A 25,330-nucleotide genomic window follows, 5' to 3' on the forward strand; every position below is an offset into this window, starting at 1 on the left:
AAATTGAACTTCTCACAATTACTATTTATAGTTCCAGACTGCAACATCAATGTAAAGGTACATGCTGCGAAAGTAACTTGGACTTCCAACTGGCTTAGTTGCTGAACAGCCAATGTGCATCAGATTAGTGCCAATGACATGGGAATTGATCCCAGTTGTGATGCGTCCTTGTTGAAGTCAGTAGACAATAGACAATAGGTGCAGGAATAGGCCATTCTGCCCTTCGAGCCTGCACCACCATTCAATGGATCATGGCTGATCATCCTTAATCAGTATCCTGTTCCAGCCTTATCTCCATAACCCTTGATTACACAATCCTTGAGAGCTCTATCCAACTCTTTCTTAAATGAATCCAGAGACTGGGCCTCCACTGCCCTCTGGGGCAGAGCATTCCACACAGCCACCACTCTCTGGGTGAAGAAGTTTCTTCTCATCTCTGTCCTAAATGGTCTACCCCGTATTTTTAAGCTGTGTCCTCTGGTTCAGCACTCACCCATCAGCGGAAACATGTTTCCTGCCTCCAGAATGTCCAATCCTTTAATAATCTTATATGTCTCAATCAGATCCCCTCTCAGTCTTCTAAACTCAAGGGTATACAAACCTAGTCGCTCCAGTCTTTCAGCATAAGGTAGTCCCGCCATTCCAGGAATTGACCTTGTGAACCTACGCTGCACTCCCTCAATAGCCAGAATGTCTTTCCTCAAATTTGGAGACCAGGCCTGCACACAATACTCCAGGTGTGGTCTCACCAGGGCCCTGTACAGCTGCAGAAGAACCTCTATGCTTCTATACTCAATCCCTCTTGTTATGAAGGCCAGCATGCTATTAGCCTTCTTCACTACCTGCTGTACCTGCATGCTTACCTTCATTGACTGGTGTACAAGAACACCCAGATCTCTTTGTACTGCCCCTTTACCTAAATTGATTCCATTTAGGTAGTAATCTGCCTTCCTGTTCTTGCCACCAAAGTGGATAACCATACATTTATCCACATTAAACTGCATCTGCCATGCATCTGACCACTCACCTAACCTGTTCAGGTCAACCTGTAATCTCCTAACATCCTCCTCACATTTCACCCTGCCACCCAGCTTAGTATCATCAGCAAATTTGCTAATGTTACTACTAATACCATCTTCTATATCATTGATAGATATTGTAAAAAGCTGTGGTCCCAGCACTGATCCCTGTGGTACCCCACTGGTCACTGCCTGCCATTCCAAAATGGAGCCGTTTATCACTACTCTTTGTTTCCTGTCAGCCAACCAACTTTCAATCCAAGTTAGTACTTTGCCCCCATATCATGCGCCCTAACTTTGCTCACTAATGTCCTATGTGGGACTTTATCAAAAGCTTTCTGAAAGTCCAGGTACACTACATCTACTGGATCTCCCTTGTCCATCTTCAGAGTTACATCCTCAAAAAATTCCAGATTAGTTAAGCATGATTTCCCCTTCATAAATCCATGCTGACTCTGACCTATCCTGTTACTACTATCCAGATGTGTCGTAAGTTCATCCTTTATAATAGACTCCAGCATCTTTCCCACCACTGAAGTCAGACCAACTGGTCTATAATTTCCTGCTTTCTCTCTCCCACCTTTCTTAAAAAGTGGTACATTAGCCACCCTCCAATCTGCAGGAACTGATCCCGAATTTATCGAACTCTGGAAAATAATCACCAACGCATCCATGATTTCTCGAGCTACCTCCTTCAGTACCCTGGGATGTAGACCATCAGGCCCCGGGGACTTATCGACCTTCAGAGCTAACAGTCTCTCCAACACCAATTCCTGGCAAATACAAATTCCCTTAAGTTCAGATCCTTCAGCCACTGTTACCTCAGGGAGATTGCTTGTGTCTTCCCCAGTGAACACAGATCTGAAGTACCAATTCAATTCTTCTGGCATTTCTTTGTTCCCCGTAATATATTCCCCTGTTTCTGTCTTCAAGGGCCCAATTTTAGTCTTAATAATTTTTTTGCCTTTCACATACCTAAAATAGCTTTTACTATCCTCCTTTATATTTTTGGCCAGTTTACTTCGTGCCTCATTTTTTCTCTGCGTATTTCCTTCTTAGTAATCCTCTGTTGTTCTTTAAAAGCTTCCCAGTCCTCCGTTTTCCCACTTATCTTTGCTATGTTATACGTTTTCTCTTTTAACTTTATATGTTTCTTAACTTCCCTCGTCAGCCATGGCCACCCATGCCTCCTCCTAGGATCTTTCTTCCTTTTTGGAATGAACTGTTCCTGCATCTTCTGCATTATACACAGAAATATCTGCCATTGTTCCTCCATTGTCATCCCTGCTAAGGTATTGCACCATTGAACTTTGGCCAACTCCTCCCTCATAGCTCCATAGTTCCCTTTATTCAACAGTAATATTGTCACTTCCGATTGTACCCTCTCCCTCTCAAATTGCAGATTGAAGCTTATTGTATTATGGTCACTACTTCCCAATGGCTCCTTCACTTCGAGGTCCCTGATCAATTCTGGTTCGTTGCACAATACCAGATCCAGAATTGCCTTCTCACTGGTAGGCTCCAGCACCAGCTGTTCTAAGAATCCATCTCGGAGGCACTCCACAAAGTCTCTTTCTTGAGGTCCAATACCATCCTGATTCTCCCAGTCTACCTGCGTGTTGAAATCCCCTATAACAACTGTAGTAACATCTTTGCGACAGGCCAATTTCAGCTCCTGATTCAACTTACATCCGACGTCCAGACTACTGTTTGGGGGCCTGTAGATAACTTCCAAGAGGGTCTTTTTACCCTTAGAATTTCTCAGCTTTATCCATACTGACTCTACATCCCCTAATTTTAGGTCCCCCCGCGCAAGGGACTGAATATCCTCCCTTACCAACATGGCCACCCCACCCCCTCTGCCCGTCAGTCTGTTCTTACGATAGCACGTGTAGCCTTGAATATTCACTTCCCAGGCCCTGTCCACTTGAAGCCACGTCTCAGTCATCCCCACAATATCGTATTTGCCAATTTCCAAAAGAGCCTCAAGCTCATCCATCTTATTTCTAATGCTTTGTGCATTCATGTATAGTATTTTTAATTTGTTACTGCCCTCACCCTTCCCATCAACTCCTATTTCACTCAACCTTACAGCATGATCCCTTTTTGAGTTTTCTGCTTCATTGATACAGTTGTCTTTCTTGACTTCCCTTGTTCTAACTTAATTTCTTCAATTTCCTTCTTAAACATCCAGTTTGTCCCCTCCCGCTACTTATTTTAAACGTAGCTGTGTTGCAGTAGCAAACCTGCCTGCCAGAATGCTGGTACCTAACCTATTAAGGTGCAAACCGTCTCTCTTGTATAATTTATACTTACCACAAAACATACCCCAGTGATCCAAGAATTTAAATCCTTGCTTCCTGCACCAGTTCCCCAGCCACATGTTCAAGTCCATTCTGGCCTCACCAGCCCGAGGAACTGGAAGCAAACCAGAGATAACCACTCTGGACGTCCTGCTTTTCAGCCTTCTTCCTAGTTCTCCGAAGTCCCGCTGTAGTATGTTCCTCCTCTTCTTCCTGACATAACTTGTGCTGACATGTACCACCACCTCTGGCTCTTCACCTTCGTCCTTGAGGATGTTCTGCACTCTGTCTGTGATGTCTTTAACCTGGCACCAGGAAGGCAACACACCTTCCTTAAGTCCCGCCTGCTGCCACAAAAACCCTGGTCAGTTCCTCTCACTATGGAGTCCCGTATTACCACGGCTCTGTGCGATGTCCGACTCTTCCGCTCTGTCTCCATGCCAACCTTTGATTGACAGACCTAGCCGCCTTGCGGACTGGCAGTGTCATCTGTCTTTACTGTTTCCAAAAATTAAAATTTTCCTGACAGGTACTTCCCCTGAGGTCTCTTGCACCTGTCCCTCTCTGCCTTCCTCATCATCTGCTCTCTTCCGGTATGGCCGGTGTAATAACCTCGCTGAAGGTCTTGTCCAGAAAGATCTCGTTCTCTCGGATGAGCTTATGGTCCTAGAGTTCTTTTATCAGTGCTACAATATGCTCTGTCAGTAGCTGAACGTGCACACACTTTCCACACTTATGCGAGCCAGACACACCAGAGTCGTTGACCTCCCACATCAAACATGTAGTACACTGAACCAGCTTGGCAGTCATGTCTTCACCCTCTTCAACTGTGGCATAATCACTTCACTCAACCTCCTTGTCAAAGACTCCTGAGCTAAAGCCTCACTCTTCAATCCACAGGAAATTCCTTGGACCCTCTTTTTGGGGCAAGTCTGTGGACTTTTAATTTAGGTTAGAGGAGGCCCTACTTTGTAGGACCTGGGGTCTAGAACACACCCACTCAAATAACAATCCTTACCTTCCCGACCGGCTTTGCACTCCGCCTTCACTTCCACCCAGCTCCCGCCGCTCTCTGTTGCAAAAAGACTGTTGGTGTCGAGGTAAGTTCTTAAATAACAATCACTTAAATAACAAGTCATAGTGCCATTGGATACAGAAATGAAAAAGGAAATCTTGCATTCCCTTTAATTAATGCTTTACGTTCACTCTATGTTTTCATTTCCTGCCATTCAATTCTTGCCATCCAAATTCTGTGCACACATTTCCAATCACTTCTTGTTTGAATTCTTCCATGCAAATGCCCTTTATTACCGTTACTTTGATATAATGTCAGTACTTTATCCCCTTATTTTATCCATGATACTGATATGTCCAGTTTAACTCTTGTGATGATCACATCATGGTATGATGCTCTCTTGGTTCCACTCTCAACCCATGTATGTAATGACTTGTGTTTCTATGGGACTACTTTGAGTGCACTACAAGAATCCATCCTTTAAATTGTCCTCAGCCTTTCAATTGTAGATAATCACATATGTTCAGAATCCATAGATATTCATGTCACTCGACTTAATTTCTGCATGACCAGGTGAAGTTCTACCATCACTTTGAAACATCCTACATTTATCAGACATCAGATGAGCAAATATTTTATCAGATTAAGCACTGACAAAACCAATGTCCATCAAAAACAAACATCGAAAACTATTTTTGCTAGCTAATTATGTCTAGTCACTCACTTGTAACATCTAATAGATTTCACCAAATGCTTTTTGCAAGCATTTTTAACATTTATTTGTGAGAAATCAGGATACTCACAGGCTGAAGATTAATTAATTACTGCTTTTCTTCATGTCATTTTTCTATTGTTTTATTTTAAAAGATATCACGAATGAGAAAATGTTGTTTACACTTCATGTTTGCATTCCAAATAAGACAAAGGTTTACATGAAACTTTAAGATTACTTGTTTGATTTAATTAACATGTTGATCAACAAATTATGAGATATGTTTATGACATAAAGGAAAAATTTAAAAGCGTAGGATTACATTGAACAAAATTATTAGACAGGAAGCTAAGGTCCGTCTCAATACTTTTCTGGTATCTGGTTCTTGGATGACATGATATTAGAACTTCTAACTACTTATAGCACTCAGAACCTCTATCAACAATATACAACATATCCAGCCATAGCTGAGGGAAAATCCCAGTAATAATGTGCTTTGGGAATTTAATTCCAAAGTTACCTGTTTCTCCTTAGTATACTACTCATCACCTACTGTAAATCAAATTGTTTCACTGTATCCCAAAACATTACTTTACTGAAAAAAATTAATGCTATCCATTCACTCACTACTATCTTAAAAACACTAAATAAACGCAAGTTGTTTTTACATAGATTGACCATTTGTTCGTAAAATATCGAGGGTAATCTTCCTAACAAGGGAAGTGGGCTTGCATGCATGCAAGGAGTTAAATTCCCAGAAATTGATGTGAACTCAGGACGTCAATGTCATCTCACCCTCTTTTAGGTATCTGCGGATTGGGATTGAAGACAAATGGGGAGTGAACATAATTAAAAAGCTAATACAGACTTTTTTTTTGAAGCCCTAAATTCTGGCTTCTTGTGGTGCAGTGATAATGTAACCTCTGGGCCAGAAGGAGCAGGTTCAAGCCCTAGAGATGTGTTATAACATGCCTAAACACATGGATTATTTTTCCTGTGCCCTCAATTTTTAATTTCCTGGCCAGGGTACCAGTTAACAACTCACCAAGCTGACAGAGAGTATATAGTGAGGAGAAACTTAACAGCTGCAATCAATTGATTGAGTGATGCAATTAGCCATGGTGAGTTGAGAGGCTGCTGCTCAAAGCACTTTTACTCCTGGAATGTTGTAACTGCTTGGAAGGTGATTTTTTTTTAAACTGCTAAAAAGTCACCTGATCTGTCTAACACTTTGGTCATCTTCAGCTGCATATCCGTGTTGCCAGCTCAGGAGCAGCTTATACAAGTATACCTTAGATCTCTGATGGGAGGCAGCTGCCGAAGCAATTGTATCACCATCAACTGCCATCTTCTCTACAGGGCAGACAGAAGGTTCATAGGGATCCAGCTATAAGGAAATCCCCAACACAAAATGCTCCCTTGAAATATATGAGCATGAATGCAGTAGGTCATACAGATTTTCATGGTAGGTCATTGCTGACATCTCAAGCTTCCTGGGTTACACTTTCAATGGATGTTAAGCTGCCTGATACTGGAAGCACAAGCATGGTTACACAGGCCTTCTCTTGAAGGCAGAGTTTCGAGTGTTAGAAATCACTTGTGGAAGGGAGGGATGGACCTATGAAGGGTTACAACAAATGGATTTCTAGCAGCAGCAACAGCAACAGCAGATCTATGGCTAAATAAGGACTGTAATATTGCACTTCTAACTTATTTTGTTATTTTCTATTTTGTGCCTAAGGTATTATACTAGGTACCTTTGTACCTAAGATGGCACTAGGAATGGCAACTATTCACTATATTCATATACTAGAGTACATGCGACAATAAAACCTAATTCCATTTCTCTTCCTTCCATTCTTGGGAAAGATCACCTTGTTGCAGTTTCTTAGATCCCGCAGCTTGGTTCCAAATTAGAGTGCATGACCCAGACAGAGGCATTTCCAAGGCTCCTTTCTGTTTTTGTGTATGGTAGGACTTCAAAAACCCATATGCAGATGAGCAATTGTAACTGATGTTGGGCTCCCTTTAATTAGAATTTCTTCTATGAACAGATACAGAATATGATTCCTCCCGACCTCCTTTATTGGTCTGGGATGTTGAAAGCTGTGGCGTTGAGTTACAGAGTCAAGGTGCATCCCAGTCAGTTGCCAATCACCAATGGCTTCATTGTTCCAGCAGAAAATAAGTTTATAAAATTCCACCTATTGTTTCTCCAGATTAGTTGTGAATTATGGCAATTTAATGAAAACTTGTCTCACTTAAAACTGCGGCTACCTCAGACATTGATGACAAGGAACTGGACAGATAATAGGAGTGGATGCATGCTATGATTTCTCCTTAATATTCAGCAACTTACTTTCACAAAGAGTTCTGTGAACTGAAGGAGAAGATAATTGAGTAACTCATTTTCTTCACTAAGGTGCAAGGCACTTAGCAGAGAATTTTAGCCTAATTCTGAAGTCAACATTCAACGAAAGTTCAGTTTAGAAACTCCAGCGCCAATGATGATAAATGAAGATTTGTTTCCACAGCAACAGAAATGTTGCTTGGAAAGTAAAGGAAACTTTAGAAGAGTTATGTAATAGGAATATGAAAAAGATATACATTTATTTCACTATGGTTTCAATGCAAGTTATTTTCCGTAACCAAATGAATGTCACAGATCTCCTGCAATATACAAAGTGGACAAAACTCAAACAGTCTGATGGAACAACAATAAACAGAAGTTCCCATAGGAAATTCGGTTGGTTAACATTTCCCCTTTCATAAAAACATAAGATATAGGTGCAAGAATAGATTATTTAGTTCCTTGAGCCTGCTCCACCATTTAATTGTATCATGGCTGATCTAATATGACCTTAACTCCACTTTCTTGCCAAACCTTCCCATCCATACTGTTCATTCAGCAAATGTTCCCATCTTAACACATATTTAGTAACTTCGTACTTAAGAAACAACTGCAACTGACATTTATAATCAAATAAAAATGTTCCAAGGCACTTCAGAGAAGCACCATATAACAAAATATGACACCAAATCACACAATGAAAACAAGGTAGAGAAGTGCAGTGGTGTAGGGAGGGACCTAGGAAACTGAAGATGTGACTACCAATGATGGAGTAATTAAAATTAAGGATGCACAAGAGACCAGAATTAGAGATGTGCAGATATCTTAGAAGATTATGTGGCAAGGAGAGATTACAGAAAGATAGAGTGTCAAGATCACAGAGTAAATTGAAAACCAGGATAAGAATTTTAAAATCAAGATAATGCTTGACTGGGAACAGATGTATTCTCCAGCAAGAATAAGGTGATAAGGGACGAGACATGGGCAATTTACCAGACAAATAATAGGGTGCTGGAGGACCTCAAGGTTACAAAGTAGAAGCAATGTAGAAGTATATTGAAATAGCTGAATATTCAGGAGGTACCAGAGACATGAATGAGTGTAACAGCAGCAGATGGAACTGAGATGGGGCAACATCGAGGCATAATCTAATTTCTTTCTTCTAAAGTATAAATTATTCCAAATGTTGCAATAATCTTGTAAATGTATATTCTTTGAGTTTACCAATACAGTATAGAATCATATAGTACAAAGGAGGTCCTTTGGCCCATTGAAACTGTACCCGCAAAAATATACTACTGACACTAGTCACACTTTCCCTATACTTGGCCCATAGCCTTGAAATGTTAGAGCACTTCAAATGCTCATCGAAATACGTTTTCAAGTTTCCTGCCTCATCCACCCTTCTAAGCAGTGCATTCCAAACCCTCACCACCTTTTTGTTCTCATATGGCTCATCACTTCATCTTCAAATTGCTTTTGCTGCTTGTAGCTTGAAGCATGAACTTGTAAGACAGCACGTAGAATCCCAACAGTGTGGAAACAGGCCATTCAGCTCAACAAGTCTACACTTAATCTCCGAAAAACATCCCAGACAGACCCACCCCAAACCTGTAAACCTGCATTTACCATGGCCCAAATACTTAATCTGCACATCTTTGGATTATGGGAGGAAACTGGAGCACCCAGAGGAAACCACTCAGACACAGGGAGAGAATGTACAAACTCCACAAAGACAGTAGCCAGAGGATGGAATTGAACCTGGTTCCCTGGCACTGTGAGGCAGCAGTGCTAACTACTGAGCCATTGTGCTACCCCTAATTTTTTCTTTTTGAGAAACTCTATAAGAAAGCTAGTAATAAGAAAATATAAACTTACTGGCCTTGCAGTACAAGCACCCATAGGGTTTGAATGTGTATTAAAACACCTACATATTTAAAATCACATTTTACATTGATAAAGAAAATGTCAAAGACAGCAGAACAAATATACAATTTTCACAATAAATGATGTAGCTTTTTGTAAATATTGCTGAAGTATCATTATGCAACAAATTCCAATGAAAGAAGGATAATCAAAGTTATCTTGAATTATGAACAGTAACCAAGATCAGAACGGGAAGAAAGGTTTTAAATGTAAAATGGCTCCTTGACTTTCCTCACTGAATTTCTTATTTTCTTAAGCATTTGTGGATAAAAATAAAATTTCTATTGCATATATACAAAGAAACCAAATTTATACAATGATTAATTGGCATTTAAAACATTTCCATGATATTATACCGTGATTTTTTTGTCAATGTACAAACAATAGCAAAAGTTCAAAATACTTTAAATTGACCACTGAACATCCAAGGTTGGCTACCAAAAAGTAAATACTAATTCAAATTTCAGCAACACAAAAAGATGAAATCCATTAATTTAGACTTTAATTGCAATTATTCCAAAGATTTATTTTTCTCTAAATTCATGTCAGTATTTAGTTCTCTGTTGGTGAGCTGTACAGAAGACCTATGATAAGTATTCATGATGCCTCCACGTTAAAGTTCTAGCTCTTCATATAAAAATGCATAATGTCTAGCAACCTATAAAAAATAAAATTATAGTTAATTGCCAAAAAATGATTTCTTACTGCATAAATGTAATATTTTGATGATTACAACTACAAAATTTGTCATTTCTTCTGGTGCTACATGCCCAGCACAAGGGGGTGGGTCTCTATGTATGTGGTTTTCTGTGTATACTATATAGAGAGATGGATGAAGGAGGTAGAATTAAAATATCTCTTTAAAAGTACACTTTAGAGTAGCCAAAATGTATTCAATACTTTAAATTTGTGTGGTATTAAATCCAATTCAACTAATCAACATCAACATAATGCTGTACAAGCAAAAAACAAGAATATTCAAGATTTGATACCTTGTCTATTCTGAGTTAGCCTCAAGAAAGGACTGCTATAGTAGTTTGATATCCTAATCCACATACTCATTTATATCTTACTTCATACATTTTCCCTAAATGTCTCACAATGCCATCCTTAAATAGAAATGTTGTAAATTTTAATGATATTATTACTAATTCTTCGAATTTCTAGGGAAAACAGACTCAGTTTCCTTAATCTGTTCTCATAAAGCAATCCCACCATCTCAGGGAGTAAAGTGGTGAACCTCTATTGCTGAAATCCATAGAGATAATATCCACTGCTCTACCTTCATTTTTTTTGTCATTTCTTCAAAAAACTCAATCAAATTAATGAGACATGATTTCCCAGCACAAATGTTGCCTGATGCTTCCCTCACCCACTGTAAGATGGGAGACTGGTTGAGACACTAGTGGGAAATGCACATTTTCAAGTATGCCAGTTGGAATCTGTAAAATCTCAAACCCATGTCTTCATAATGAATCAACTCTTGCTCCTTTTTTTTGAAGGACAAATGCAGGCAGTACTACTTAACCTTGTACTTCCACAATATGTTTTGTTCAACGTAGAACTGATTAAAATTACTCAACAAAAATGTATATGGATACTCTATTAAACTGCTAACCTCACACCTTAAGAGCTAACACTTCAGCTCTAGTATGCCTGCTTCTATTGATTTTGTTTTATTGATACCATTGCAAATTTTGAAGTTTGATATGTCCCCAAAAGTTCATTCACTTAGCACATTTAAAAGCTACTTTTCTCCTTCTTGCATGTCACAATTTTGGCCTTTAGTCAAATGTTCTGTGTGGTTGCTTCTGCTGTCCATTTGCTTATATTTATTACGAACTTCACTATTCTTAACCAGATTGTCAATTTTTAAAACTTTGAAGTGCAAATTCCTTAATATGCCTTAAGTACCACAATTTAATGATGGAAGTCCTACACTCATATTGAAGAAAATGCAACTTAGTAATGCCTCTGAGACCAGAGCAGGGAGAATCTTAAGATTTTCAGGCTACTAAAAGTCTGAATTTTGATGACATTGAATTAATCCTTCAGTTGCTTAACATCAAAGAAAATAATTGTTAAAAACAAGATCAGTGTGTGCTAACGCATCACTCCATTATAATATACGTTTTGGATACAAACAGCTAAACTAAACCTTACTGATTTGAAAGACTGTCCTATACTGTGGAGAGAAAAATAAAGATTTACTTCATGTATTGATTCTTCCCATTTAGATGGTCCAAAGTGATCACCTCCAGGTTGGATATCCAAAATTATGTTCGGTAATTCACCTTCAATTGAGACATTATGCAAAACAAAACAATTAGAAAAATCTTTGCGCAGCACGTTATGACTTAATTATTAAACAGAAATGTTTCATTTCAACTAGACCTAACTGATCAGTCATGTTAAACTGTTGCATTGTATTTACATTTTAAAGTTTAATGGGTAATTTGATTCTATCTGCCTCCATTTTATAGTTCATAGAGTTTAATTCTCTTACATAAAAAATGCACATGTGAATTGTATCTTTAATGAACGTTCTGTAAGATGTAGATGTGCAGTCAGTGCCTCATGGTAGAGATATAAAAGACTAGGGCAAGCCTAGGGGGACATTAGTAAAGTATTGCATTTAATCCCCTTTTCACACAAAAGACAAAAAAATTGCATACATGATCATTTACATTGCAATTTACCAAAATTAATCACAGTGCGCACACAGTGTTCTTATTATGAACCATTCATTATTCTCAGTAAGTCTCTGCACATAAATTCCACAGTTAGAGTGAAAGCTTACCAGGCTCTGAGCAATTTGGGATAAGTGAGATGAATTGTTGAATCAAGTGAGATGGTCATCTCAATGGCGAGATCATCTCACAGTTACATTCTCGGGATGTTCAAGGAACTTGACAAGATTCTCGACAGGCAGTGGCAAGCTCAAAATTGTCTACACTTATTGCTTGTAAAATGCCTTGTTAACAGTCCAACTCACCGTGGTTTGAAATCTTACCAAACTCACCATATAAACTAGCCATTGGGAAAGCTTGACATGGAAACCAGAGAGGATTCCTGGCAGGTTCAACTCACTACTTACTCCGACAGACCTCCATGTTGGACACTGGTCACTAACATCTTGGTGTAGTCAAAGGGCACCCCACATGTACTCCACACCCATCTAACATGTGTCAACCTCCATGAAAAACTTCATGGCACATTTTCAATCCACTTACAGCAGACTTCTGCACTTCAATGTTTCACCTTGGATTGCACTGGCAAATATCAATGTAATGCCACAGCAAGAATACTGGGTGCACAGGGATACGGACTCAACTGATGGACCAGACCAAGCTGCATCTCTGGGCTCTCCACTTACATCATAGCATCCACTCACTGTGAGCTTCCATGGGTCTCTCAGCATTCCTACCTTCCATTGCCTTGCCTTTTTGTGCACTGTCTGATCTCCAGTCATCTTGTATACCCTTGCCATTAGACACAAACCTTACTCTGCTAGAGCAATGCAGTAGTTATTATGCAGTGGCCACCAGACACTAAAATATCTCAAACACGGGCATCTGCCAACTGCTTCAGGGGCCTAGAACATTAGGTAATCATGGGAAATCCCAACAGTAACAGACCTGAACATCACATCACTATTATTATTCAGGAACATCAATGCTATGAATTTGGCATTGCTGCCTTGAGTGAGACACAATGGTGAGAAGATGGTGAGTTCAAAGAACATGCTGGTTGATGCACCTTCTGGAAAGTAAGCCAGAAGAACACTGGTTTATGTGTCTGACTTCACCTTAAAAAAAGGAACTTGCTGATTTAGTGGAATGAACAAACATCTCATGATCCTTTGGCCCAGTACACTACAGTCATTAGTGTGTATGCACCAACCTTAGAAACAGTGGATCAGGCCAAAGAGTCAACTCCAGCCTTCATCAACAGAGATGCTGAGCCGAGAAATTTAGATGGGATTATCTCTCACACACAACTGTCCACACAATTTTGAAGCTTATGATCCTGCTTGCTTGTGGAACAGCACTGGAATGGAGAGGTTACTCCACATCAATCTGCGCCTGTAAGATTAGCAAAGACTCATTCTCGACAAAGTTGCAGGCTGATCACCAATCTGATGCTCACCTTGTGCTGATACCATTTTTTAATTCCTGATATTTCAAGATCTTCCGACTCCCTGATGGTCCATTCTCCCTTTTACTCGCTGTCTGTCTCCCTAGTGTACTTGAGGTTTGTTTTCTGTTCTGATACAGATCCTGCTATTTCTTTCCCTGGTATCTTTGAGATTTCTCCAGCTCCAATCAAGCTTCTATTCTCTCTCTCTCTCTCTCTCTCTCTGACCCTGGCATCAAGAGTTCTCCTGCTCAGATTCAGGTCCTGCATGGTAACCAAACAACATCCTAATCTCAGTGAGGTAATTCTTGAGACTGTCAGAACTGGAGCATAGAATGTTGAAGGTGTATATTTTTAAGGCAAGAGGAGATAGAATTTAAAAATACATGAGTGATGACTTTTTCACACAAAGATTCATGTATGCAATGAACTTCCAGAGGAAGTGGTGGATGTGGGTAAAGTTACAACGTTCAAAAGACATTTGGGTAAGTACACGAATAGGAAATACTTGGAGGGATATGGGTCAAGCACAGGCAGGTGGGACAAGTCTAGTTTGGGATCATGGTCGGTGTGGACTGTTTGGATAAAGAGTCTGTTTCTGTGCTGTTCAGCTCTATGAGAGAAAAATCCTAATTCTGCTTTTTAGCTTCCATGGAAGGCGAGTACAAATTCAGAAAGGAAAAAGAGAATCTGACAAAGGGATTTGATCTTGGGTGCAAATTATTTTTGATGCACTTTGTCTGAAATTGTAACTTACATAAAAGATTGGAGAAATTCAAGCACAAATTATGCTTGGTGCTAGTCATAAACATGAAGCAAAACCAGCCCCATTGATTCTGCAGACTTTTGAGGAGGCTCCATACATTAGGTTGATTCATTTGGATGCAAATAATAGGCACTACTTAAAAACTTCAGATTTTTTTTCTTCATTAGGAAATAGTTTATTTTTACTCTACTATAACTAGCAAATGGTTCACATTTTCTGAAATTTAAAATAGGATTATCCAGATGGTATAGTGAGATTGAGATTGAATATGTGTATTTTATGATAACTAATTTAAACTGGAAAGCTTCCACACTTAAATATATCAAGAAAAAATTATTTTTAAAAATCTGTATGGTTGTGTAGATTCATTGTATACCTCTAAATATAAAATCTGCAAACAAGAACGAGCAGAAACCCCAAAAAAATCTCAAAATCATTAGTATTTTTCTGGATTGCCAATTGTACAAAGTGGAAATTCTACCTTAGATAGAACAAGGCAAATCTGTAGAGTTAGAAAGGTGTCACACATACTAATAACGGGAGAACGCACTGGAGTGGCTCACACAAAGGAACAGAGCAGAGTAAGAGAAAACAATTGTTGGTAAACAGATAGTCATTCAGAGAGGGAAATAAAAATTAAAAAGATAAATCAAAATCAAAAAGAATAGTGACTTAGGTGGAAAGGACGTTATAAGTCTAACAGAAATCAAATAGTTTCATAATTAACATTTGAACAGTCAGCAAAAATATATCAGAATAAAAATTCATATAAAACAGCCTATCTATCCAGATTTTAATTGTGAAGTCTTAGAAGACTATATTTCAGTATTTTTAAACATACTTTGAATACAATTCTTTACACAGTATTTGTGTTAGCTCTGACACTTTTCCAGCATGTCTTTATGTTACTTTCTCTCCATGATGCATGCAGTCAAAGAACCTATTGTTGTCATGAGTGTTCACAAAGGTCATTTACTTCTCATGCATCTATTATCCCTCCATCAAATTACAAACACTTCTATAATTAAAGCTTGGGATTACACTGTAGTAGGAGATTGCCTGTTTGGTAGGTTCTTTCTATCTTGCTATTTCCTTTAGCTTGAATTTTACAGCAATTCCACATTGTTTATAGCTGATCACCAGCAAAGCCAGATACTGGTATTGGGCCATCATCGTGACACAGTCATCATTTACATCATTGTTCATGTTGTGATAAAGGACTAGTAGAACACAACAAATTTCATTTAAAAAAACAATTACAACACAATTCAGACTCTCAATGGCCTAGCTATATGGTGTTAAATGAGCCAGCCTAGGATAATGAAAATCTGATAACTAAGTAACAGATAGAAAAGTAGAGCTACTCTTTTGTTCAAGGAGAAGAATCGAGTAAAACCCATAATTGTGCAGAAGATGGCTGTCCTGTCATTGAGTACATTTAGGCTGAAGCATTGGCATAAACCTTGGAAAATATAACATGGCATTTAGCCACAAGTTTTAGTTTTATCCTTTCTAATTGTTATTCAACAGCAATAAGGTTGGTTTTTATGCTTGGGGTTATTTGTAGCAATCAGTAAATGAAGTGATGATATTCATTGATGAGATGTACAATCATTAACAAATGTTTCAATACAAAGAATGCAAATGCAAGCTAAAATATGCTCAATAACCTAGAACAACTGGTTAATAAATAATAGAATGGTACGAAGGTTTCTTCATGTACTTACGATACTTTTAAAAGCATTGATTTGCGTGTAAAGCTGACATTTGGCATTGGTGAAGTGATATGAACAGTAATGAACATACAGATTGTCAACTACAATTTCAAGAGTAGATAAAGACTGCACTAACTTCCATCACTAGAAACTTCAACTGTAGCTAAAGACTTAGAGTCACAGAGATGTACAACACAGAAACAGACTCTTTGGTCCAACTGTTCTATGCAGACCAGATATCAGAAATTTTCTAGTCCCATATGCCAGCATTTGGCCCACGTCCCTCTAGACCCCTCCTATTCATATACCCATTCAGATATCTTTTAAATGTTGCAATTGTACGAGCTTCCATCACTTCCTCTGGCAGCTCATTCCACACACGCACCACCCTCTGCATGGAAAAGTTTCCCCTCAAGTCCCTTTTAAAATCTTTCCCCTCCCACCTTAAACTTATGCCCTCTAGTTTCATCTTGCCCACCTCAGGAAAAGACCTTGTCTATTTATGCTATCCATACCCCTCATGATTTTATAAACCTCTATAAGGTGACCTCTTAGCCTCCGACCCTCCAGGGAAAATAGCTGCAGTCTATTCAGCCTCTCCCTATAGCTCAAACCCTCCAGCCCTGGCAACATCCTTGTAAATCTTTTCTGAACCCTTTCAAGTTTCACATCATCCTTCCTATAGGAGGGAGACCAGAATTGCATGCAGTATTCCAAAAGTGGCCTAACCAACTTACTAACAAGAGGTGAGCACAATCTCATTACCCTGCTCTTCTTATGTTTGGCATGGTAGTGCTAATCAATAGTCTACAACTATCTGTGTATCAGTGGCCTTACCATGTGCTGACTCCCCTCAGACATTCTAGTACATAAGCTGTATTGTTGAAGTGAAAATAATGTGTGTTTGGTGCAATGTGACAAACATGAATGATTCACACTTCTGTAGTATAGTTACATAGAACAGTGCAGCTCAGAACAGGCCCTTCAGCCCATGATGTTGTGCCGACTATTGATCCTCAAGTGAGGTAAATCTAATGTATGAACTCTCAAATTTCTGTGACCATATGCATGTCCAGCAGTCTCTTAAATATCCCCAATGACCTCGCTTCCACAACTGCTGCTGGCAACGCATTCCATGCTCTCACAACTCTCTGCGTAAAGAACCCGCCTCTGACATCCCCTCTATACTTTCCGCCAAACAGCTTAAAACTATGATGCCTCGTTTTAACAATTTCTGCCCTGGGAAATAGTCTCTGGCTATCAACTCTATCTATGCCTCTCATTATCTTGTACACCTCAATTACGTTCCCTCTCCTCCTCCTTTTCTCCAATGAAAAAAGTCCAAGCTCAGTCAACCTCTCTTCAAAAGATAAGCCCTCCAGTCCAGGCAGCATCCTGGTAAATCTCCTTTGAACCCTCTCCAAAACATCCACATCTTTCCTATAATAGGGCGAACAGAACTGGACGCAGTATTCCAAGTGCGGTCTAACCAAAATTTTATAGAGCTGCAACAAGATCTCACGACTCTTAAACTCAATCCCCCTGTTAATGAAAGCCAAAACACTACATGCTTTCTTAACAACCCTGTCCACTTGGGTGGCCATTTTAAGGGATCTATGTATCTGCAAACCAAGATCCCTCTGTTCCTCCACACTGCCAAGAATCCTGTCCTTAATCCTGTACTCAGCTTTCAAGTTCGACCTTCCAAAATGCATTACCTCGCATTTATCCAGGTTGAACTCCATCTGCCACCTCTCAGCCCAACTCTGCATCCTGTCAATGTCCCGCTGCAGCCTAAAACAGCCCTCGATACGGTCAACGACACCTCCAACCTTTGTGTCGTCTGCAAACTTGCTGACCCATTCTTCAATCCCCTCATCCAAGTCATTAATAAAAATTACAAACAGTAGAGGCCCAAGGACAGAGCCCTGTGGAACACCACTCACCACTGACTTCCAGGCAGAATATTTTCCTTCTACTACCACTCGCTGTCTTCTGTTGGCCAGCCAATTCTTTATCCAGCCAATTCTTTATCTAAGTTCCCCTGTATCCCATTCCTCCTGACCTTCTGAATGAGCTTGGAGTGATAAAAAAACAACACAAGGAGTTTACACGTATAACCCATATTTTGTGGTAGTCAATCTCACCTGTTGTATTACATGCTTTAACAGCCACAGCATTTCTCAGTTTTCTGGTATATCTTAGCAACCCTGACAATGGCACACGGTTGTCATCTTTGTAGGCGGTGATGAATACTGATGGGTATTTCTGAAAATAAAAAGCTGTGTTAAAATCTTAAATACTTTCTCAAAAAATTTAAAAAAAAGAGTTCTCAAACTACATTATTTTACGTCTTAGTTTCAAAATGTCAACATGGGCAACATGAGTGATGTCAGCTATAAAACTGAAGTTAAAATGATATAATTTGAACTGATGATCTACCACTTCAATCAAGAATGCGAAATGTTTGGAAGAGCCATTAAGCCCAACGGTGTTGAGGGAGTTGTTTTCATTCAATACATCTATAGTAGAAGCATTCTGACTAATCAGCATCTCAACACTGATAATTGTATTTCCTTTCAGTATCAGACTCACAAACATATCCATTACACTTACATTTTTAAAAACAAGAGAAATCCAATGATTGTTCCTTGACATTCAATAGCATTACCATAACAGAGTTCCCCACTATCAACATCCTGGCGGTTGCTATCGACTAGAAACTTAACTACACTAGCCATAGAAATGCTGCAGTTAAAAAGAGCAGGTAAGAGACTAGGAATCCTGCAATAAATCACTAACTCCTCAAAGCCTGTCCCCATTGACAAGACAAATCAGGAATATACTCACTTGCCTGGATGAGTAGCACAGATTATAAACTTACCTCTCACTGTTACTAGACTGCATCCTCAGCACCAGCACAGTAAACTCTTACCATTACAAATGCCATCCAAAATTACCTGCGGCTTTATATTTTGATATGGACAATAAGCTTGAATGCATTTAAAAATATTTTGATCAGACAAAGGATCTCCCCACTCTTCTTGCTCTTCAATAGTGAGTGGTAATGTAGGATCTAGCATGGTGTTGAGAACATCGAGGAAAGGAGCCTGTGAACAAAAGTTCTGACCAGTCAGCAATTATTATTGTTACAAGCTAGTATTAACATGAAAACAATTTGGCAAAAAAGTGTAATGTATAACAATGATCTATTTTACAAATCTTCTGTCATAATAGCTTCCATTGGCTATACATAAAGATTATGATGGAGAATTTGAAGGGCAACTGCTGACTGTTAGCAGACAGACTTAGTGAGAGCAAAGCACAGATCAATAAGGATACTCACAAAATGAGAATCAAATCTCCTTCTTTCTCATCATTACCACTACTGCAACACGATGCATCTGTATACCATGTATACAGACTAAGAGTGCCCTGTAATTGCTGGTGTTTTCATAGAATCTCTATGAAAGCAGGCCATTTGGCCCATCTAGTCCACACCGACACTCTGAAGAGTATCCCACCCAGACCCACCCCCATCCCTGTAACTCTGCACCTCCCACGGTCAACCCACCCAGCCTGCACATCCCCTGACACTATGGGAAATTTAGCATGGCCAATCCACTTAACCTGCACATGTTTGTACTATAGGAGAAAACACACACTGATATGGGGTGAATGTGCAAACTCCACAGACGGTTGCCAGAAGTTGGAATCAAACTCAGGTTCCTTGGCGCTGTGAGGCAGCAGTGCTAACCACTGAACCACCGTGCCACCCCTGAGATGTGAAAATGTTAAGTTCCCCCAATCTAATCTCCCTTGTTTTGATTAGCAACAAGGAAAAGCAGGTGTGCATTCGTCCTTTCTTCTGCATCAACTGATCAATCTCTAGAGTTTCTCCTTCAGGATATGACCAACTTCATTTCCAAAATTTCACTCATGCAAGCCAGTATGAACACCTTAAGACTCCAGTATACTTTCTTATAGGCAACTAAAGATTAGAAGATTTTGGTCAATGAGAAAACTTGGTAAGGTTTCCAATAAGCTTAACTTCATTTCCACAGACCTACCTGTTCCATTTACACAGCCTTAACCAATGGGAAGCAGCAAAAATTGCTTTTAGAATATATTTTCATTGATGGACTGAGGATCAACATTCCATTTAAAGAAGGTACCAACATATACTGCATAAATTTTGTAGTATGAAATAGTTTTGACCATTATACAGCATTTATCCTAGAAATATAGTTATCTCAAAGAAGTTCCCCTTATTGAATTAGTTATGGGTAAAGTTAGGCACATATTCTGAATTACAGCACCAACTAATGGTGAAAGAAAGCAATTACTTTACATCTGGATAAAAACTACCTTATTTTGGAACATTACCTTGGTCATGTGTAATCCTACTTTTTGCAACTTATAAAGTTGACTGTCCTCCTAAATTCAAACCTTCATTAATGCATTCCAGGATACACCACTGCGACTGAAAGGTACAGTGCAAGGGTTTTACTTAATATTTGCATTAAACTAGACATTTCTTAATATTGTCCAAAACAGTGTGCATGTGTGTGGGGGAGGGACTGAAGGGAGAGATTTGTAGTCTTTGACCCTATTTTCTAAATTCATTAATAATGCTCTTCTTATTATTAATCTCAAAGTACACAAGTATACATGATATTTATTCAGTAATGTTAATCCATATCATCACCGTGTCAGAATATAATTGGCAGTAACAACAAAACACTTTTCTTTAGCACGCACAAACTATGGAAAAAAAATGTTTTTAAAAGTTTGCTGATTACCTTCCTATAGCTGGAAATATGGAGATCAAGTGTTGATGGGAGTGACTACAGCTATGCCTACAGATTAAAAAAAAAGTCAAACTTTCTGATGACCGAAAGTTATTTCAGCAAGAAACGTTTGGTCACATTAAAGAAAGAACTTCATTTAAATTGTGCCTTTAATATCCTCAAGATGTCAAAATTCCTTGCAGCCAAAATTACATAGTCAGTATATAGTCAATACTACAGTAAATATGCAGACAAGTTACTGCAAACGTCAATTAAATTAATTGACCTATTAAACAGTTTTATTGGAGATCTTTGATTTAGGGATAGATATTATGAAGGCACTGGGACAAGTGTCCATCTCTTCTTCAGACAGAGCTGTGAGATCTTGTGTTTCTACTTGAACTAGGAGTTGAGGCTACTTGAAGGTCCATTGTGAAAGATTATTTCTGATGCTGCACAGCTTTAATATATAGATTATGTATTTGAGTCCTTGGAGTTATGTTAAACCTACAACTTTTTAAACAGATTTGAACCAAGATGACAATACCCATTCTTGCTAAATTCAGGTATGAGTGTTATCAGAGATATACTTCCAATGAAAAATTTAAGTTGGTCGGAATGATTTTTAATTTACAACTAATACTCAACAGAAAAGTCTATATTATTAAAATTACAGAATTTAAGATGGGTTTTACTTAAAAGGTTACAGAACTGTGCATCCCAGTTAACATCTTCCCAAATAATATCCCAGAGATTTTACAATGTTTTTATTATTTAAGCTTATGGGAAACTTGCATCATATCACATCCATTGCGCCTAAAAGATATACAGCACTTCATCAATCAGTACAATCCCCTCTCAGTCTACGATGCAGCCAAATGTTCTAATCTTCCCTTGTTAATTCTCTTACTCCTCAGATACCTTCATCATTTTCATGGTTTTGATAGCTCACCCTCTCTCTTTCCACTTGTTTACACTGATATCTTTGGTCTAAGATCAAAAATTATTCCCTCCTTACAGCTTTAGCTGTCACTCCTTCCTGCACTTGCAACATTGGATTTAAGAAAAAAACAGAAATAACTCACAAATACTGTAAATCAAAAACGAAAACAGAAATTAATGGAAAAAACTCAGCAGATCTGGCAGCATCTGTGGAGAGAAATCAGAGTTAACATTTCAGGTTGAGTGACTCTTCCCGAAAGCTCAAATTCTGAGGAACTAAATTCTGAGGAAGGGTCACTTGACCCAAAATATTAACTCCGATTTCTCTCCACAGATGCTGCCAGATCTGCTGAGTTTTTCCAGCAATTTCTGTTTTTGATCTTGGATTTAAGCATCGCTTTGCTGCCATGGACTTGTACTTTATGTTCCACCTGAGAGTCCTGGCTGGTCTCATTTCCATGGGCCGTCCACTGCGCTCGAATGTCTGGGTTCATGTGCTACCTGCCGAGAGGTAGGTTAACATTTATTTGCACTTAGAATGTATTTGCTGGCAGGTCTGATGGGCAAGGTGTGGCATTGGAAGATGGAAAAGGAACAACGGGAGAGTACATAAAATATTAGAAGGGTAAATTAAGGTATGAAATTAAACAATGAAAGGGAATATAGCTGAGAAGAGGGAGAAAGGACAAAATGTATGAGTGAGTGAAAAGTGAGGGGCAATTAGGTGGGTAAAATCTGGAGGAGATGTAGGGCCTCTACTTCCTTTGCTTCTCACTGATGTTCTGGACACCTGTGACACATTATCTATCAACCCAAAGTCATTGTGTTGTAATTGCTGGGTCACTCCTATCACTCTGGATCCAAACTTTGTCAGTTGCCTTGGGGATCTTCAATGCCTGTTAACTGACTGGCATCCATACCTCTTACTAATCAGATGAACCAGAAGGCAAAATAACTAAAAATTGACCTAAGGAATACAGAGGGACAGTGAAACCTAAAAATGGATGGGAAGAGAAAGAGAGACATGCATTCAGACAAAAAAAGAGAAAAATATGACCAAGACAGAGAATAGAGACAGGGATCTAAACTTAAACAATACCATAGGAAACACCCGAGGATGTATCCTAGTTCACAATAATTACAATACTTTTTAAACTAACATACTTAAAAAGTTATTTTCCTACTTACTCGTAAAACAACAGCTCTGACGGAATCAGGTGACACATTGCACAAGCTCCCTGCTAGGACTCCACCTGCACTGTTTGCTGTGAGAGCAGTTCGCCTGGGGTTTGAATATCCCGTTGAGTGCAAATGATGAAGACACGCCTCTAAGTCGTATATACCCACTTGCTTCTTGTCCAACCGACTTGCTTTGTGCCAGCTTAAACCTAACTCTCCACCTCCTCTGGTATGAAGAGCAAAATAGATTAGAACAGATACGCAAGCAAAATACTGCGCTGTAGATACTGGCTATTTGAAGCAAAAAGCAAAAAAATTGCTGGAAATACTCAGCAAGTGAGGCGGTATTTGCGGATGGCAAAATAAAATTAATGCTTCAGGTCAATGACCTTTCATTAAATTTCGCCTGACTTGCATTTTCTGTTCGAACAATAAAATATATGTTGGAATCAATCAATTCAATATACAAAATATGACCTTTACTTAATTAAGCCAAACTCTTCATAAAATGTTAGAATATTTTAAAACAGCCTATTCGACATTCAAATGAATGAAATAATGGAAATCATAAACAACTTTATAATATGAGGAAAGGATAACACTCTCCCTGGTTTAATATTTCATTTTTCTTTTCTCCAGACATTTTCTAAAGCCAGAACATTGTAAAACGTGCATTTTCCATCTTTTGCAAGTACATATTCATATAATACCTCTAAAATGGAAAAACTCTCTCAAAATGCTTCAGAAAGATGAGAAATCACAGACACCGAAGAAAACACAATGAACAAGAAGTTGGTTTAAGGGACTTCTTAAAAGAGAAAGATGTGGAGAACTTTAGGGACAGAATTCAAGAGAGTGAGAACTAGGATGATGCCCTTTGGTGAAGAGGCTCAAGAGGCCTTAGTCAGAGTAATTCAGAATTTGTGGAGCTCATTGGGGTTGAAGGGTTATGCATTAATATGGATGAGTGAGATCCAAGGTATGGAAAATAGGCAGTTGGACATGGTGTAGGGCAGGAAGCAACCAAACAGAATTTTATAAACGTGAAGTTTATGGAAAGAAAAAGGAAGGCTGGTCAGAAGAGCAATGGAATAGCTATTTCTGGACACTTAAATGTAACACATACAATTTATTTTCTGTTTTAACTTTTAGAGTTTGGATTTTGAACTAGTGGTATGAGGGTTTTGGTCAATGTGTGTGAGGTGGTTTAATGTCAGTATCTAGAGCCGTGGTTTAATGAAACTAGTATCACAGAGATAGTTCCGGGAATGGGAATTTATTTAAATTGAGAAAAGTTTACAATGGACAGAATAAACAGTGAGGAGCATTAGCTTGTTTTTATTTATAAGGATCCAAGATTTTTTTTGCTTTTGGGGAACAAGCAGAGCTTGGAAATCTTTTGGTTACAGTTTGCAGACATCCTGGATAAAGTTGGAACAAGGAAACAGTTTTCCTGGAGCAAGGAGTTAGCTCAAAATATTTAGAAGTAGGTTACTGCAGTACAAGGTTTTAGCTTGAAAGTTCCAGACTGGAGGAGTTTGGTTAGAGCCACAGAAGGGCTAATTGAAGCAAAGAAGTCTAAACTCATTTGTATGCATATTCAAGCCAGAGGCTGTCAAATTGTTTTGCAGAAAAGCGACAAAATTTTGTCATAATTCTGGCCCACAATTATATCTTAACAAAGACAAATAAAATAATTGCAGATTCATCGTGTTGCAGGATCTTAGCTGCCAGGTTTGCTCACTGTACAACAATGGCTTCACTTCAAAACTACATATTTGGCAATGAAGCATTTTGGGACATCCAGAAGTAATGGCGGTTTTTTGTTAAATCCTTTGTTTCTTGACTTGAAATTATAAGGTATCCAAGACTGGATATCTGACAAGCAGTCCAAAAGTAGGGGCAATAACGGATTTGAGAGAGGTTGGACAGCCAGAGCTGCATGTCATTAGTCTACCTCTGGAAGCTGACTGCATGCTTTTTTTTGGATGGGATTGCTAAGATGTTGCAAGTTGAAAATGAAGAACATTTAGGGGAGATTATGGTGTTGTAGAATGTCACTGGACTAGTTATTCAGAACTCCAGGAAAATGTTTTGTTGATATAGGTTCAAATTCCATCATTTCAGATGGTGAAGCTTGAATCCAATAAAATATGAAATAAAGATCTGGCCTAACAGTTGTCAATGTTGATTAACATAAAAATACATCTGGTTCATTAGTATCCTTTAGGGATAGAAATTTGCTGTCCTTACCTGCTCTGGCTAACATGTGACTCTGGAGTAAGACTCTCTGAGCAACTTGGGACGGGCAAAAATTCTAGCTCAGCAATTTCCACATATTATGAATGAATAAAAATTAAAGGAGGAGTTCTGGAGGTAATATAGAGACAACAAAAGCTGCTGATAGGCATTAATCTGTTGTGATTTAATGGGCATAAGTGAAATGAAGCAAGAACAGAAAAATGGAGGAGAAATA

The 25,330-nt window shown here is 38.7% G+C and overlaps 1 protein-coding gene across 5 annotated transcripts in view; it reads right to left on the reverse strand.

The window, feature by feature from the left end:
* Positions 1-3,419: 3,419 nt before the first annotated feature.
* Positions 3,420-25,330, reverse strand: part of prepl (prolyl endopeptidase like) — a 60,558-nt gene continuing 38,647 nt past the window's right edge. For 3 of the 5 annotated variants that reach the window (XM_072580627.1, XM_072580628.1, XM_072580626.1), the window contains 5 exons: positions 22,864-23,080; positions 18,904-19,053; positions 18,091-18,211; positions 11,537-11,619; positions 3,420-9,983 (listed from right to left, as the gene is read on the reverse strand). In XM_072580627.1, the coding sequence (XP_072436728.1) occupies positions 9,939-9,983; positions 11,537-11,619; positions 18,091-18,211; positions 18,904-19,053; positions 22,864-23,080 (616 nt within the window). In that variant the 3' untranslated portion in view covers positions 3,420-9,938. Of the gene's footprint in view, positions 9,984-11,536; positions 11,620-18,090; positions 18,212-18,903; positions 19,054-22,037; positions 22,177-22,863; positions 23,081-25,330 lie in introns of those variants that run through there. The other 2 variants (XM_072580630.1, XM_072580629.1) reach the window with 2 other exon arrangements.

This window comes from Chiloscyllium punctatum, chromosome 11, assembly GCF_047496795.1.
Source record: "Chiloscyllium punctatum isolate Juve2018m chromosome 11, sChiPun1.3, whole genome shotgun sequence".
Lineage (NCBI taxonomy): Eukaryota > Metazoa > Chordata > Chondrichthyes > Orectolobiformes > Hemiscylliidae > Chiloscyllium > Chiloscyllium punctatum.